At 54.0% G+C, this 14,302-nt stretch overlaps 3 protein-coding genes across 3 annotated transcripts; 2 read left to right on the forward strand and 1 right to left on the reverse strand.

Moving 5' to 3' along the window:
• Window positions 1-1,718: 1,718 nt before the first annotated feature.
• Window positions 1,719-4,847, forward strand: A1O7_06446 (uncharacterized protein; the record flags this gene model as incomplete). The annotated part of the gene is made up of 1 exon (XM_007760448.1): window positions 1,719-4,847. One exon carries the CDS (start codon window positions 1,719-1,721, stop codon window positions 4,845-4,847), a length of 3,129 nt encoding a protein of 1,042 aa, XP_007758638.1.
• An 835-nt stretch (window positions 4,848-5,682) lies between these two features.
• Window positions 5,683-8,643, forward strand: A1O7_06447 (ribonucleoside-diphosphate reductase large chain; the record flags this gene model as incomplete). The annotated part of the gene is made up of 4 exons (XM_007760449.1): window positions 5,683-5,701; window positions 5,795-5,952; window positions 6,003-8,535; window positions 8,600-8,643. The coding sequence occupies 4 exons, from the start codon at window positions 5,683-5,685 to the stop codon at window positions 8,641-8,643; spliced, it is 2,754 nt and encodes a 917-aa protein (XP_007758639.1).
• Window positions 8,644-12,700: 4,057 nt separating this feature from the next.
• A1O7_06448 (uncharacterized protein) lies at window positions 12,701-13,777 on the reverse strand (the record flags this gene model as incomplete). The annotated part of the gene is made up of 1 exon (XM_007760450.1): window positions 12,701-13,777. One exon carries the CDS (start codon window positions 13,775-13,777, stop codon window positions 12,701-12,703), a length of 1,077 nt encoding a protein of 358 aa, XP_007758640.1.
• Window positions 13,778-14,302: the final 525 nt, after the last annotated feature.

Genomic DNA, 14,302 nt, shown 5'->3' on the forward strand with positions numbered 1-14,302 from the left:
CCAACGACTCCTCACCATGGACATGTCATTGAGCCTATCACGCCACCATACACTAGCGGGGAGCCAATGCATCTGCATACGCCTGGAACGCTTCCACACGGAGGAGGCATAGCCACAGACGTCGTTTGCGAGAAGGATCCTGCTTGCAACGCCATCTGCCTCCGATACGTGACCCAACGCGACCGCGACGGCAGAATGAACGCCGGTCGACCGTATCTCAAGTGCACGGGCGATCACTGGAACAGGTTCGACGACCGCTGTAAATGTGGCGAGTGGCCCAGGCGGCTCGAAGTCGGCTCTTCTGAAATACGACGAATCAGCATCTGTCCATTAGGGGTTTGCGACTTCTTCACGATCTTCAGGATCATCCAGGCTGGTGGTCGGCAAGTGGCATACGTCGACGAGGGCGTCAGAACACTCCGTACGGAATAACCGACCACACACCTCTCATGCGCCCCTTCAGTAGCGGGTGCAGTCTAGGCAAGCATTGGAAGTCCTTTACAAGGTCTTGGGTAGTACGCTTTCGGGTCTTGATTGATGCCTCCATTTCTGGCGTTGGGATGATCAGAGCGAAGGGTTTGCGCCACTGGTATGTCTCTACTCTCGGTAGTAGGAGGAGAATGGGTGACAGAGTGATGCACGACGTGATGACTTCATAGTGTCTTATGATTGATGATATCCAACCTCTTCTTCGATCTCTGCTCTGCACTTCTCTTGATGTTTCTGGTAAGCTTCGCGAACGGGACTTGAGCTGAATGTGACCGCACATAAGGACCTCCGGCTCAAACAACTTCAGAGGTACTTCCTCTCAAAGGCGACTGCCTCTTCTCGCTCCTGCCTAAAGCTTGTTGTTGTTGGCTCGCAGATGCTGGGAATGGTTAACATTTTGGTCACAGGCATGATGTAACACTACAACTTCGGTATGCCTCAGTGAGCGGCTGCTTCCCACCACTTTGCAGGTCATTGACTGGTGCAGTGTTTTGCTTTCCAACTCACCTATCTCTGCGCCTTCGCCTCCAGTACACAATATACCCACACTTGCTAAAATGGCACCAGATCTAGTAGGCCGATCTTCGTCCCAACTATGAGGTACCCAGTTAGTACGCACTCCCTGTCTGCCGTAACATCCGATCATGGTGTTCGGTTGATTTCGTCTAAGCAAGCTCGGCTTGAGAAGTCCGTCACGAGGTGCTAGGGCGAACCCTCTCCTTGGCGCATCTTGGAGTGACGGTTGCCATGGTGACGAACATTTGATCCGTCACGCACCACGTTCTGGACGACCCTGTGCAGCCTGTGGTTGCAGAGAGGCCATCGATGGCGCAAACTTCCTTGTTGCATCACGACAAACCGATTGGTCAAATCGGGAGGGTTTGCAGCTCAGGTTCGCTAAAGTCGCCTGGATCGGGCTGTGAGTTTGATGTGGCTGGCGGAAGTTTCAGTGTTTACCACTCGCAAACCAACCCCGCAAAGACTGCGATTGCCAGCCCAGCCACTCCGCCGCTCCCTTCTCGAGGTCCTCCTGCGCATCCCTACACAGTACTGTGAAAACCCAGGGTCCACCCCGCTCACTGGACTCTTCGGATTCCTGAAAGCAAACAAGTGAACCGCCACGACGACCTCTACAATCTGGAGACTGCGGAAGGCCGCAGACGGGTTTGTTTGCCAGCCTAGATGACAACTCGATCGCGACCACTATGACCTGACACCCGCCACGAGACATGTTACAAGCGCTCGTCCCTCTTTCCGCCGGCCTCTTGACCCTGGTGGCACCGGCACTCGCACGACCAGAACTGCCCTACAATCCGACGCGGATCGTGCCAGCGCAAAATGGCTCGATTGTCTACATCTTCTCGCCGCAGCCGTCTGCGACCCATCAGTTCGCCCTTTCCTGGCTCAATACATCTGAGACTGTGAACTCCAGTTCGCCGAGAACTGCCCCGTTTGAAACCCTACCGTTCCTATCCGAGTCGGAGCCACGCGCATTTCTAACGCTCCCTCCGGACGATGAAGGCTTCTCAGTATTAGTCGGCGATTGCAACGACCCTACACAAGATCTGGAATTATGGAGGTTCATGTTTGACACCAATTTCAGAAGTGGCGTATGGAGTACGCCAGCGCTTGATACAGATGATGAGTCCTTGAGCCTGAATTACCTCTCCGCCGGCTTCACGTTCTCTCCGACGAACTCACTCGACAATGTCTCTCTGTACATTTTCGGGGGCATGTGTCCTGACAATAAGTCTCCCGACGCCAGCAGTTGGATCTCGGATGCGGCTTATTCGAACACCATGCTTACCTTCGCACAAGGCCATATCACGAACGACGACCGGCCTTATACTGTCTCATTGACCGGGGCAAGGGCTCCGCCGGTCGCAGAAGCGGGCTTGACCATAACGCCACTGGTGCCAACTTCCTCGAACACTTCGGAAAACACGGTATCGCAGCAGCAGAACTTCGCCCTTATCGGCGGCCACACGCAGAATGCCTTCATCAATATGTCGCAGTTAGCTATCTTCTCCTTACCCCAGGAATCGTGGGCGTTCGTCGATGTGACCCAAGGGAAGCATACGGTTGAACCACGATCCGGCCATACTGCGATCCTGACCGACGACGGGTCCAAGATAGTGGTGTTTGGAGGTTGGGTTGGCGACATCAATACCCCTGCGCAACCACAACTGGCCGTCCTGAACATAGCTCGAGAATATGGTGGCGAGGGGGATTGGGCTTGGACGGCTCCTTCATTGAAATCCAGTCCGCTCGATGCTGACCAGGGCATTTACGGTCATGCCGCGACAATGCTATCTGGAGGCGTTATGATGGTAACTGGTGGCCAGTCGATAGCTCCGTCTGGATACCAGAAGAGACGCGATCTCTCGCATAATATCTCCTTCCTCAACACCACAAGCTTCGAGTGGACCGATGTGTACACGAACCCTCATTTTGCCGGCTCATCGTCCAACCCCACAAGCGCCGCACCATCCACTTCAGGGCTGAAGACCTCGGAGAAGGCAGGAATAGGCGCAGGCGTCGGCCTTGGCGTGGCAGCAGCCGCAGTGGTCGCCATAGTCTGGCTTCTATACTCACGGAAACTCAGGGCAAAACGCGCTTTGCGCGAAAAAGAACTTCGTGAACTAGCTCTTGGTGCTGAGCGATATCATTCACCACTCCCACCCGGTGCAGATGACCCGGGATATTCAAGCATGCGAAGCGCCAGTTGGGCTGCTGCGCAAGAAGCAACGATTGGAAGCGCGAAGAACCCCTTTCCGTGGATACCTGTGGTCATGGCCAGTCACAACGACCAGCAACGTCCCACGACTGCGGATAGTAAGATTAATAGTGCCCGACACGCCGAGCGTACTGGCGTGCAAATGGAATTACCAAGTCCTACAAGGGGCTTGAGAAAGGGAGTGAATACAAGGGGACCCCCAATATATCACCCATTCAATCAACATCCACCTACAGGTCCAGGGGCAGTCTTCCGCATCGAGGAAGAGGACGAGCGCAGCCACAGCGGGTCTCTGAAACGGGCAAAGACTCCCAGGGCGGCCACCGACAACTGGTCGATTGGAAGTAATCCGTTCAAAGACCCACCAGCCATTCCGGAAGATGCTCCTCGGGACGAAGCTGCCGTACAACGGAAGAAGGAAGTGGAAGAATGGGTTGACGATTGGCAGTCGGCTGCTGAAAGTATGACCGTGTCGAGAAGCCCAAGCAAGGCCCATAGCAGAACATACTCGAATCTTTCGCAGTCCCGCAACGCTCCAGCCTCCAGAGAGGTGGGTGGTCGTGGGTCGCCCGAGAAGTCTGACAGAACCGGGAGTAACATCTCGGAGAAGAGCATGACGAGCATTGCGTCCTTCCAAAGATCGGTGGCTGGCACTTTGTCGCGCAATGTCTCTCAGCGAAGTGCCAGCGCGGGTCATGCGTTGTTCTCAAGTCCCGCGGCAGCTATGGGCCGATTCGGGTTTGGCCGACAAGGCGCTGCCGCTCACGATGGCGAAGCAGGCCTTTCTCGAGCGCCCTCGAATCGCAGCGTGTCGCTCAATTTTGACACCACTCGGGATATTTCTGCTTGGGATGGTCCAGACACGCTCGCCGCTGCTCGCAGTAGGTGGGCGCCGTCGGCGGCGGGAGAGGATCAGTCTCTTCTCAACCGTGGCGACCAGCCTCGACAAAGCGAGGAGCGCGACTACAATACGCTCCAGGGCAGCCCCAGCAAAGACAAATATTCGCGGGCGGGCAGCCTCACAAACACCAGCCGAAGGGCTCTGAACCTTCTGGGAAGCGTGAGGCGCGTCTTCACTGGGACTGGCGGGGTTGACGTTCAAGATCGAGTGGCGGCTTTTGAGAGTGGAAGTGGACAACCCAGTCCGACAAAGCATTCGCAACCTCCCGAAATGACCGAGACAAGTCCGCAAAGGAAGCTTAGTGGAGGAGCAACCTCGTTCTGGCGCAGCAAACAAGGAGCCAAGGACTGGGAGGATGATTTGCCAGGTTCGAGTCATACCGGACCGTCGTCCACAGTCCGCCGGAAACCCGTTCCCGGGCTGATACTGGACGATGGCGATGGCGAACCCTTGAAAGACGACGACTGGGACGTGGAAACAGCTGTACAGCAGCGACTTGTCCAGGTCATGTTCACCGTTCCTAAGGAGAAGCTGCGTGTTGTCAATGTCGATTCCTTGAGTCTGCTGAGCAGTAACAGGAGCGAGGTTGACCAGGACGAGGACAAAGAGAGGGACCAGGTGAAAAGGATGAGCAGTGTCAGGGAAGGGGATGAAGACTACCATGATGACCATGCTGACGATGATACGGTAAAGGGCAAAGGGAAGGCGAGGGCGCTTTGAGACGATTTAGCTACTGGCTTCGTCTCGCGGTCGTTATGTTTGCACACGCGTGTACAATGGAAAGGGTGGCTATCTTGGAGTTCAGTCTGCATTTTGATTTTGCGAAGGTGTTTTGTACCAAGCGTTGTTGTAGATCTAGCTTGCTTGGACATACGGCTGTATCTCGAAGAGAGCTCAAAATGTGATGACTGACGTGTAAGATTGAAAGCCCTATGCATTTTTGAGTGCATTTGTAAGCCTTGTTTACCGGGCGTGGAGGCGGCTGTTTCTAGCCGCTGGCCCATGATCGCAACATGTGCCTTAAAAGGAGATCCTGAGCCGGCCCCAGCAATGCAGACTGATAGAACGTTGCAACCGGTGGCTGGACGTCAGTCACTGTGAAGGCCTTTTTGCTGAAATGCATCCAGAACCGCGCACGGTGATTGACTAAAGCATTCGACGACCTTCATAGCGACTTGACTGGAGAGCGAGAAGTGAGTGGCAAATGAAAAGTGACGTGTGACGTCGTGCCCGGGGCTTGGCGCCCATTTAGGAGGGTGGGGCAAAAGTGCGAGACTCCAAAACGCGAACGCGCTCTTAGGCGTGTTTTATGCGGGCACGTTATATCTACATGTTTTGCACCCTCTCGTCCCCCAGGCACCGTCTTCTTCATTACCAACACCAGCAGACTGCTGCCTGCGTCTCTACAGTGACTGAAGATTGTGTTGTGGACTACCAGGGTCTTTAAGAGGACTGCTGTGCTTTCCTTCTCAAGCATCATCCCTTCCAACCTGCATAACCCGTCTACCACTGAACAGCACAAAAGAAGGTGTATCCGTAGCAGTCATCCGCCAACATGTTCGTCTACAAGCGAGGTATGCCACATCTTATTCACAGAGACGCAAGTGTTTGTGTCTGCTCGTGCGAGCCGTTACCATTATGATCACGAGCTGACCACGCGCGGACAGACGGACGCAAGGAACGCGTGCAGTTTGACAAGATCACAGCTCGTGTCTCGAGACTGTGCTATGGCCTCGATCCAGAGCACGTTGATGCAGCAGCCATCACCCAAAAGGTCATCTCAGGTGTCTACCAGGGCGTGACTACCATTGAACTCGACAATCTTGTCAGTATTGCCACCTGCTGCTGTTTGGGTTTGCTGACACAACCTTGTAGGCCGCGGAGACGGCGGCATACATGACAGTCACCCATCCCGACTATGCCATCCTCGCAGCACGTATTGCAGTCTCAAATCTCCACAAGCAGACCAAGAAGCAGTTCTCTGCCGTCATCTCAGACCTCTACCACTATACCAATCCCAAGAACAACAAATTCTCCCCCATGATCTCCAAAGAGACGTACGAATGCGTCATGAGACACGCCGACGAACTCAACTCGGCCATAGTCTACGACCGGGACTTCAACTACCAATACTTTGGCTTTAAGACGTTGGAGAAATCATACCTGCTCAAAATTGGCAAGCAGGTCGCCGAACGACCACAACATATGATCATGCGTGTGGCTGTTGGCATCCACGGTGACGACATTGAGAAGGCCATTGAGACATACAACCTCATGTCCCAGAAGTGTTTCACTCATGCGTCCCCGACCCTCTTCAATGCTGGAACGCCACAGCCCCAGCTATCCTCTTGCTTCTTGATCGACATGAAGGAGGACAGCATCGAGGGTATCTACGACACTCTCAAGACCTGCGCCATGATCTCCAAGACAGCTGGTGGCATCGGCCTCAACGCTCACTGTATTCGTGCCACTGGGTCCTATATTGCAGGAACCAATGGCACCTCAAATGGCCTCATTCCCATGCTCCGGGTTTTCAACAACACGGCCCGCTACGTCGACCAGGGCGGCAACAAGCGACCGGGCGCTTTCGCCATCTATTTGGAGCCGTGGCACGCTGATGTCTTTGAGTTCTTGAATCTCAGAAAGAACCATGGCAAGGAGGAAGTCCGAGCTCGTGACTTGTTCTATGCCATGTGGACTCCCGACTTGTTCATGGAGCGTGTCGAGAAGAACCAGGAATGGACTCTTTTCTGCCCTCACGAAGCTCCAGGTCTTGCCGATGTGTACGGCGATGACTTCAAGGAGATGTACGAGAGATATGAAAAGGAGGGCCGTGGCCGTCAGACAGTCAAGGCCCAGAAGTTGTGGTATGCCATTCTTGAGGCCCAGACTGAGACGGGTACTCCCTACATGCTCTACAAGGATGCCTGCAATAGAAAGAGCAACCAGAAGAACTTGGGGACCATTCGAAGCTCGAATCTCTGCACCGAGATTGTCGAGTACACAGCCCCGGATGAGGTTGCCGTCTGCAATCTGGCTTCCCTGGCTCTCCCAACCTTCGTCGACCAAGCCCGTGGTGAGTATGACTTTGGCCGCCTCCACGAGGTCACTCAAGTGGTCACCCGGAATTTGAACAAGATCATCGACATCAACTACTATCCTGTGCCGGAGGCCAAGAAGAGCAATATGCGACACCGACCTATTGGTCTTGGTGTCCAAGGTCTTGCAGATGCATTCCTTGCCCTGCGTCTGCCCTTTGACTCTCCAGAAGCCCGACAACTCAACATCCAGATTTTTGAGACCATTTACCACGCAGCTCTCACTGCTTCGTGCGAGCTTGCAAAGGAGCAAGGCACCTATGAGACATATGAGGGGAGCCCCGTCTCCCAAGGCACTCTCCAATACGACATGTGGAACGTCACTCCCTCCGACCTGTGGGACTGGGACTCACTGAAGGCCGACATCGCCAAGCACGGTGTTCGCAACTCTCTGCTCGTTGCTCCCATGCCTACGGCGTCAACCTCGCAGATCCTTGGCAACAACGAATGCTTCGAGCCATATACTTCCAACATTTACTCCCGTCGTGTCCTGGCGGGTGAGTTCCAGGTCGTCAACCCCTGGCTCTTGAAGGACCTGGTCGACCTCGGTCTCTGGTCAGACAACATGAAGAACCGTATCATCGCCGAAGGTGGTTCAGTCCAGAACATCCCCAACATCCCTTCTGACATCAAGGCGCTGTACAAGACTGTCTGGGAAATCAGTCAGCGGACAATCCTTCAAATGGCAGCCGACCGAGGCGCCTTCATCGACCAGTCGCAATCCCTAAACATCCACTTGAAAGAACCGACCATGGGCAAAATCACATCCATGCACTTCGCCGGCTGGAAGATGGGCCTCAAGACTGGCATGTACTACCTCCGCACCATGGCCGCCACACAACCTATTCAGTTCACTGTCGACCAAGAACAACTCAAGGTCGCCGACACGAACATTGCCCGAGAACGTCTTGGACCCAAGAAACGCACATCTGTTGGCTTCAGCAGCAGTGTGTCAAACTACAACTCCATCCCCAGACCTATGTATCAGTCCAAGTCGTCAAACCTGGGCGGTAGTGCCACGGCGTCTATTAATGGGATTCCGACCCCGACATCGACTCCACCACCCGTCAGTGACGAGACCAAGCAGATTGGGTCGATGGCTCACAAGCTCGCAAAGACACGTCTCAGCGAAGGCGAGTCGAGTGCCGAGGCCTCGCCCCGTATTCTTGCGACAGACGCAACTTCGAGCCCACCCGAAGCTATTGCCGAGGAAAGCCTGGAGAGCAGATCCAAGGACGAGCAGGAAGAAGACAAGGAGAGCGAGAACGGAGAACGAGAAGAGGATATCTATGCCCAGAAGGTGCTTGCCTGTGAGTATTTTCCCTATCGGTCGACGTACAGTGGAGGACGTACGTGGCTAACAGTTGATCACAGGTTCGATCGAGAACAAAGAGGCATGCATCATGTGCAGTGGTTAGTGGTTGAGTGGCCGGGCTTGAACTACAAACCGCGCTCTATGTGGTTGTTGAGCTCTTGTTTGCCGCTGATCGGACACTTTGCTACAGTATAAATGTTATCGAACTCGTTGGATCACGGAGGGCGTATGAATGGCGCAAACTCATGATGTCGATGGCTGTTGTTTTGCTCTGCATTGATCCACAAACATACGGAGTACTGTGTCGCAGAGACGTAAATGCTAGAAAGGGAGCTTGCATACGCAAGGCAAGGACGTGTGAATTGTACCACAATTATGGCAGTAATGAAACGATATCCGTACGGAGCCCCCAGTTGAGTAGGGCGTGCGTTTCTTTTTTCCCACTGCATAGGATCGTCTTCACGTCGATTTGCCCATGGACGGCCAAAGGAAGGTAGGTAGTCGTCCCAAATATTCGCAAACAAGAGTGATTGAGATTGAGTCTACGGAGTACCGACCGACAACAACTGGCCGAGGTGGTGGAAGTGATGGACGATTCGGTCCGTACAGACGGTACTGTGTAGCCAGACCTTCCACCCGGGCTAAAATTGCAGGGCACATCATCCGCCAATAACCGCTGATACCCAGCTGATGTGACGAAGTCATGGACGACCTGGTCAGTACCTTACATTACATCATGTCCTGTAGCCAGACCTTTCACCCGGGCTAAAATTGCAGGGCAGCCTGGAGCGTGCGCTCGCATTCTATGATACTGGGACGCACCATGTCTCCAAGCCTCGCACGGAGTATCGCCTCTTGCAGGTCACACACTGGGCGGACTTTGCCAGCATTGCTATCCAAAGATCACGGCAACCCACAGGCGGAGTTACCTATCTATCTAGGTGTATACGGGGGTAACGGCCAGAGCAATTCTAGATTCTGGGTTCCTTATTCCGTGGCTGTGTAGTATGTGCTTGCTGTGTGTGAACTACAGTACAGTCCATACCTACCTAACTGGGAACATCCTGGCTGGTTACCGGGTAGCCTCGTGCCGTACCACCATGTCCGGTGCGCTGGTAATATGTACCGATATGGAAGATGATCCCCGTATCATGAGATTCACATTGTATCTCCTCCTGCATAGTCCTATGGGTATGTCCACCAAGCTGCACTGTGCCTTTCTCCCTTAAAGCCACGATAGATAGGAGGGGCATCAGGCTGCATTGTCTCCACAGGCACCCGCTTCATCAAGGCTAAAATTGCAGGGCAGTTTCGGACCCCGAATCAGTCTTGTCATACCACGGTACTCCTTAGAAGGGTGTACAGCGGAGTCGGTGTGTCCCCCATGTGCTGAAAGTACGGGGTATGTACTCCGTACTCGGATCGACTGACCATGAGGCTAAGAATGATGCCCAATGACCTGGCTCCCTTCTCCTCTCCTTCTCCTTGCTCTTACCCCGTAGTCCAAGCCGAAAATCGCAGGGCAGTTAGCTCATCCTACTACTCATGTTGTGCCGAGTGAGCATCACGTTGAGAAACGAGCCCAACGAATGCCCCCCCTCTCTCCACTCGTTCTCCCATCCTCTCCTGCCTCTCTTCTCCTTTTCTCTATGTGGTCCAGACTAAAAGTGCAGGGCACTTGCCTTATGTCGTAGGTACTCGGACTCGGCCACTATTCCACACCTAGTGGTCCGTGTTCTCTACTCCTGCGTACTGTATGTGATCGCGATGGCACATCACCCAACATCGACATCAATATCGATATTATCGACATCAGTACTGTATTGAGATGCGTCCAGCATTCGGAATCCAGCATCCAGCATCCGCTCCAGCATCCGCTCCAGCATCTGCTCCAGCATCCGTCACCGCATGCTACGGTGTGTGCGTCCTGTCCTACGCGACGCTTATAATTATGCCTGGCAGCCTCGGCCAGAACGACAACCGAGACAGTTTACTTGTGCCCGTACTGACTGCATGTACCGAGTACTAATTCATTTGGTGTTCACTGTTCCCCAGGCTGTGCTGGAGAGTGAGGCATGCATGTTCTGAGTGAGCACGACCTACAGTAACAAATGACATGCCCACACCCGAGGTGTCTGTTTCTGCCCTGACTACACACCTTCTTCAGGCCAAGCCGAGCTCCCGAGCTAGGTGGCTGCTTCGTTCCATGAATGGCAGCAGTGTCGATACGTTCCCTATGCAGGATCCGCCGCTTCGTCCTCTCTTCTCGGTGGAAGACTATGTTGTCCTTTCGGTTTGTCCTGAATTCACAGTCGGAGCCTGGGTGTCTTTGTTCCACGGCGTCGGGAGCCTCTGTGGCGTTCAATGTGAAGGCTAACCTATCTCGCTGGGGACACACTCTGGTCTGGTGATTATCACGTCTCGACGTCGTGCCCTCGAGCTCGAATGGCCTGAGTTTGGTGATCTGTGTTCCAACTTCCTTCTGCGCGGCTATCAGACGAGGGACGTGAGATTGGGTTTCAAGGGCGGAACTTGCACCGACATTGCAGTAGCTAATCAATCACCTATACTCGAGGCACTTCCTTGCAGTCTGTTCGCCTGAACCGGGTCCGCAGTACCATGGAACCCCACCCTCACTTCATCAGCGTGGGACGCCCGCCCGCGCCGGTGACATCAAGTTCTGACAGCCACAGTACCAGTAATTACACCAGGGTAGACTGCCCGAAGATGCTTTCTTGCTTAATTACCCATTCAAAAAAGTCAGACCTTTCAAACGCTCCGCAGACACATTGGTTGGGAAACTCATGTGTCGAAACGTGAGTGAGCCGTAAATTAAATTAACCCATGGTCACCAGAGTCCAGACAGCCACTGTACTGGTTGGTACATTGGTGGACTTCACCCAAAGATGCTTCCTCACTCATCCAGAGTGCAAAACCTCCCAAAACGCCTCGGCCCACACAAAACACAACACCGGAGCGGTAACCGATGTGGAAATGTGATGGAGCCGAAGCCCGCGTTTCCGGGTAGGAGGATTTTGGACCTTTGAGCGAGAAAATTCTCACATTTGAGAAACGAGAGCTCGGTGAAGAAAGGGGACACAGGAAGGGGGGACTACAGTACAATTGCACTCATTGATGACTGGACAAGGCGACTTGCCTGCGTCTACGCCTTGGTCGCTTCACACAGGTTCCCTCCAGGTTTAGCTGTCGAGCGAGCCGATGAGCAACAATATGAAAGATCTGAGGAAGCTTGAGAAACAACAACGCCGAGAACGAGCTAGAAAGTGACTTGTCCTACTGTACGTAGTCGCATTGTCGCTGAAACCGCTTGGCCAACATGGCCCTGGTTCACAGTCTAGATGAGCCAAGGTCTCCGTGGCCCGTAGGCTCATTAAGAAGGCAAATCTTGCCGTAGCGCGCTCACGAAGGAGCCAGCCAGAGGTATTCAAGTTCATTTTCAATCATCTGCGGATCGGCTCGTAGCAGCCTTGTGCTATGGCCGTAACCCGAAAGTACGTTATAATGTAGCTCCTGACGCTCTTGGTTCCATGTCAGTGTTTCGCGGACAAGTATCAGCATCATCTCGCCCATTGCTCGGGTCAGCACGGGCTCTCACAGACAAACTCTCTGAGACTGGCGAGGTATACATTTTTCCAAGCGCCCGGGAGTGACCGCGCCTGTCCAAGCCCCGGTTTTCTATGCTCATTCAAGCCCTGTTCGGTTGACCATCTATTCCTTTCCATTTCTCTTCCCTTGCTGGACCTTTCGATGTGGATGTCGAGCTCCCTCGTCAACATCGACCTCGTCAATAGTGTGGCAGGGAACACTTTCGATAGCGCCAATCGTATCCGCCTGGTCACAGCCCGGGCACCGCGCTACCGTCGACACTGTTCTCCGTGATGACCATTCGCCGCATCGGAGCTTGAGAGACCCTCCAAGCAGAGCGTCTCGAATGGAGATTGACTTCTAGTGTTTCATGCTGGCTTCGAGTGGGACCGGCCAGGGATGCGGAGAAGTCTTCTGTCCAAGGTCGATTCGATCGTATGTCAGGAAGTCGATGTGTAGCTCGAAAGACCTCCACAACATCATCTTGGGTGCAGGGCCGCTCGACGGTTTCAGACAATGCAGGTGAAGTGGTTGTGAACAAGACCGGTCTTCTGTCACTCCGGGTACCCGTCAACCGGCTTCTTCAGCTGCTCGCCTTTCTCCTGCGTTCGCGTAATGACGTTGCGTAGCCACTCGTATGTGAGCATAGTGGTCATGGCGGCTGGAACTGCTCTTATCAGATTCGTGCCGATGCCCGCATAGAAGGCGCGCCATCCTTCCTGTTTGAGGATGGCTTTGCACATGTGGAGAATACCCAGATACTTTTGCTGGACTTTCATGCCGTCGGATGTGGTCATGGCTGATCTCCGCTGCTGGGTTTGTAGTCGAGTGCGAAGGACTTCGTGAGGATAGGTGGCCGTACTGGCGCAGATCTTGCTGAAGAATGTGGCAGCGGAGATGCCAATCCAGTTTGAGGTGCTGTCTTCGGGTGGGTGTTCACCCATACCATAGCCGGTGAACTTCATCTTGAAATACTCGTACAAAGGGAATTGTACCGCGACATGGGTCAGTCCCAACAGTGCCGGGGTCAGACCGGAATAGAAGGACCGAATGCCCTCGGTGCGATACATCTTGCGGGCAGCGTCAAGAGTGGAGGTGTAATGCCAGGGGGCTCGCATGCCGTCGCTGGCGCTAGGGGTCTTTGCGGACTGAGACATCAACCTTGTCTTGATGACCCAGATAGGATTGGTCAAGATGGTTGAACAGGCGCCGGCGGTTAGGGAGGAATAACACCGGGCCATCCACCAACTGCCACATTGATCGTACCAGTATTCCCGAGTATTCTCATAAACTGTCAGATACACAGCCCATGTTGGCAAATAGCCCAGTAGCATGGGACCCAGGCCTCTGTACATGCCACGAATGCCCTCTTCCCGCCATATGACACTCCCGGTGCCAAGGATCCCTTTGTACAGCTGCTGCGTATTACCATAAGGATTTTTGGCCGTCCTGGTGTTAAAGCCGCCTTGTGCTTGTAGCTTTGTTTTTATGACGTCGAGGGGACAGGTGACGATGCCGGATGCCAGACCTGCGCCGGCACCGCAGATGGGCGAGATCCACGCCTTCGGAACTTGTGTCGAGTGTATCTGGATGCGGGCCGTGAAGGAATCTCGCGACGACGTCGAAGACATTGTGGATGGGAAGTTGCTACCGTCGGTTGGGGTTGCATATTGAGCTTGACTGACTGATTGGGGAGACAAGATAGCAGGAGTCTGTTCGGGGTCTCGGTCGAAGGACATTGGATGATAAGGAGTCGGTAGCAATGTCTTTGTCAAGAGCGCGGCGAAAATTGTGGCCCATATGACCAGCTCATGGCGGCAAGGTGGAGATGAATGTGAGCAGTGGTGTCAGTCGCACCGTGACCGCCTTGACCGTCGGACCGTTCAGTTGAGTTGTGAAACTGCGGGGTCCGGAGCCGGTGAGTAGCCGGCCAGACAGAGCAGCGGAGCCCCGTCAACGAGTGACAGAGGCAGCCATAAAGGAAGTGTAAGTTTGGCGAGATCAACTGGGTCCAAGACAGTGCAGGATGAAGTTGAGCTGAGGTGATAATGATGGGGAAGCGGAGGATGATGTGATGGGTGAACGTTCTTGCCGGAGTTGGTGAGGAGGCGGAGAGCGATGAGCGATGAGCAATGATGCAGTCGGTCAAGCTTCCC

Source organism: Cladophialophora yegresii (genome assembly GCF_000585515.1).
Source record: "Cladophialophora yegresii CBS 114405 chromosome Unknown aczIN-supercont1.4, whole genome shotgun sequence".
Taxonomy (NCBI): domain Eukaryota; kingdom Fungi; phylum Ascomycota; class Eurotiomycetes; order Chaetothyriales; family Herpotrichiellaceae; genus Cladophialophora; species Cladophialophora yegresii.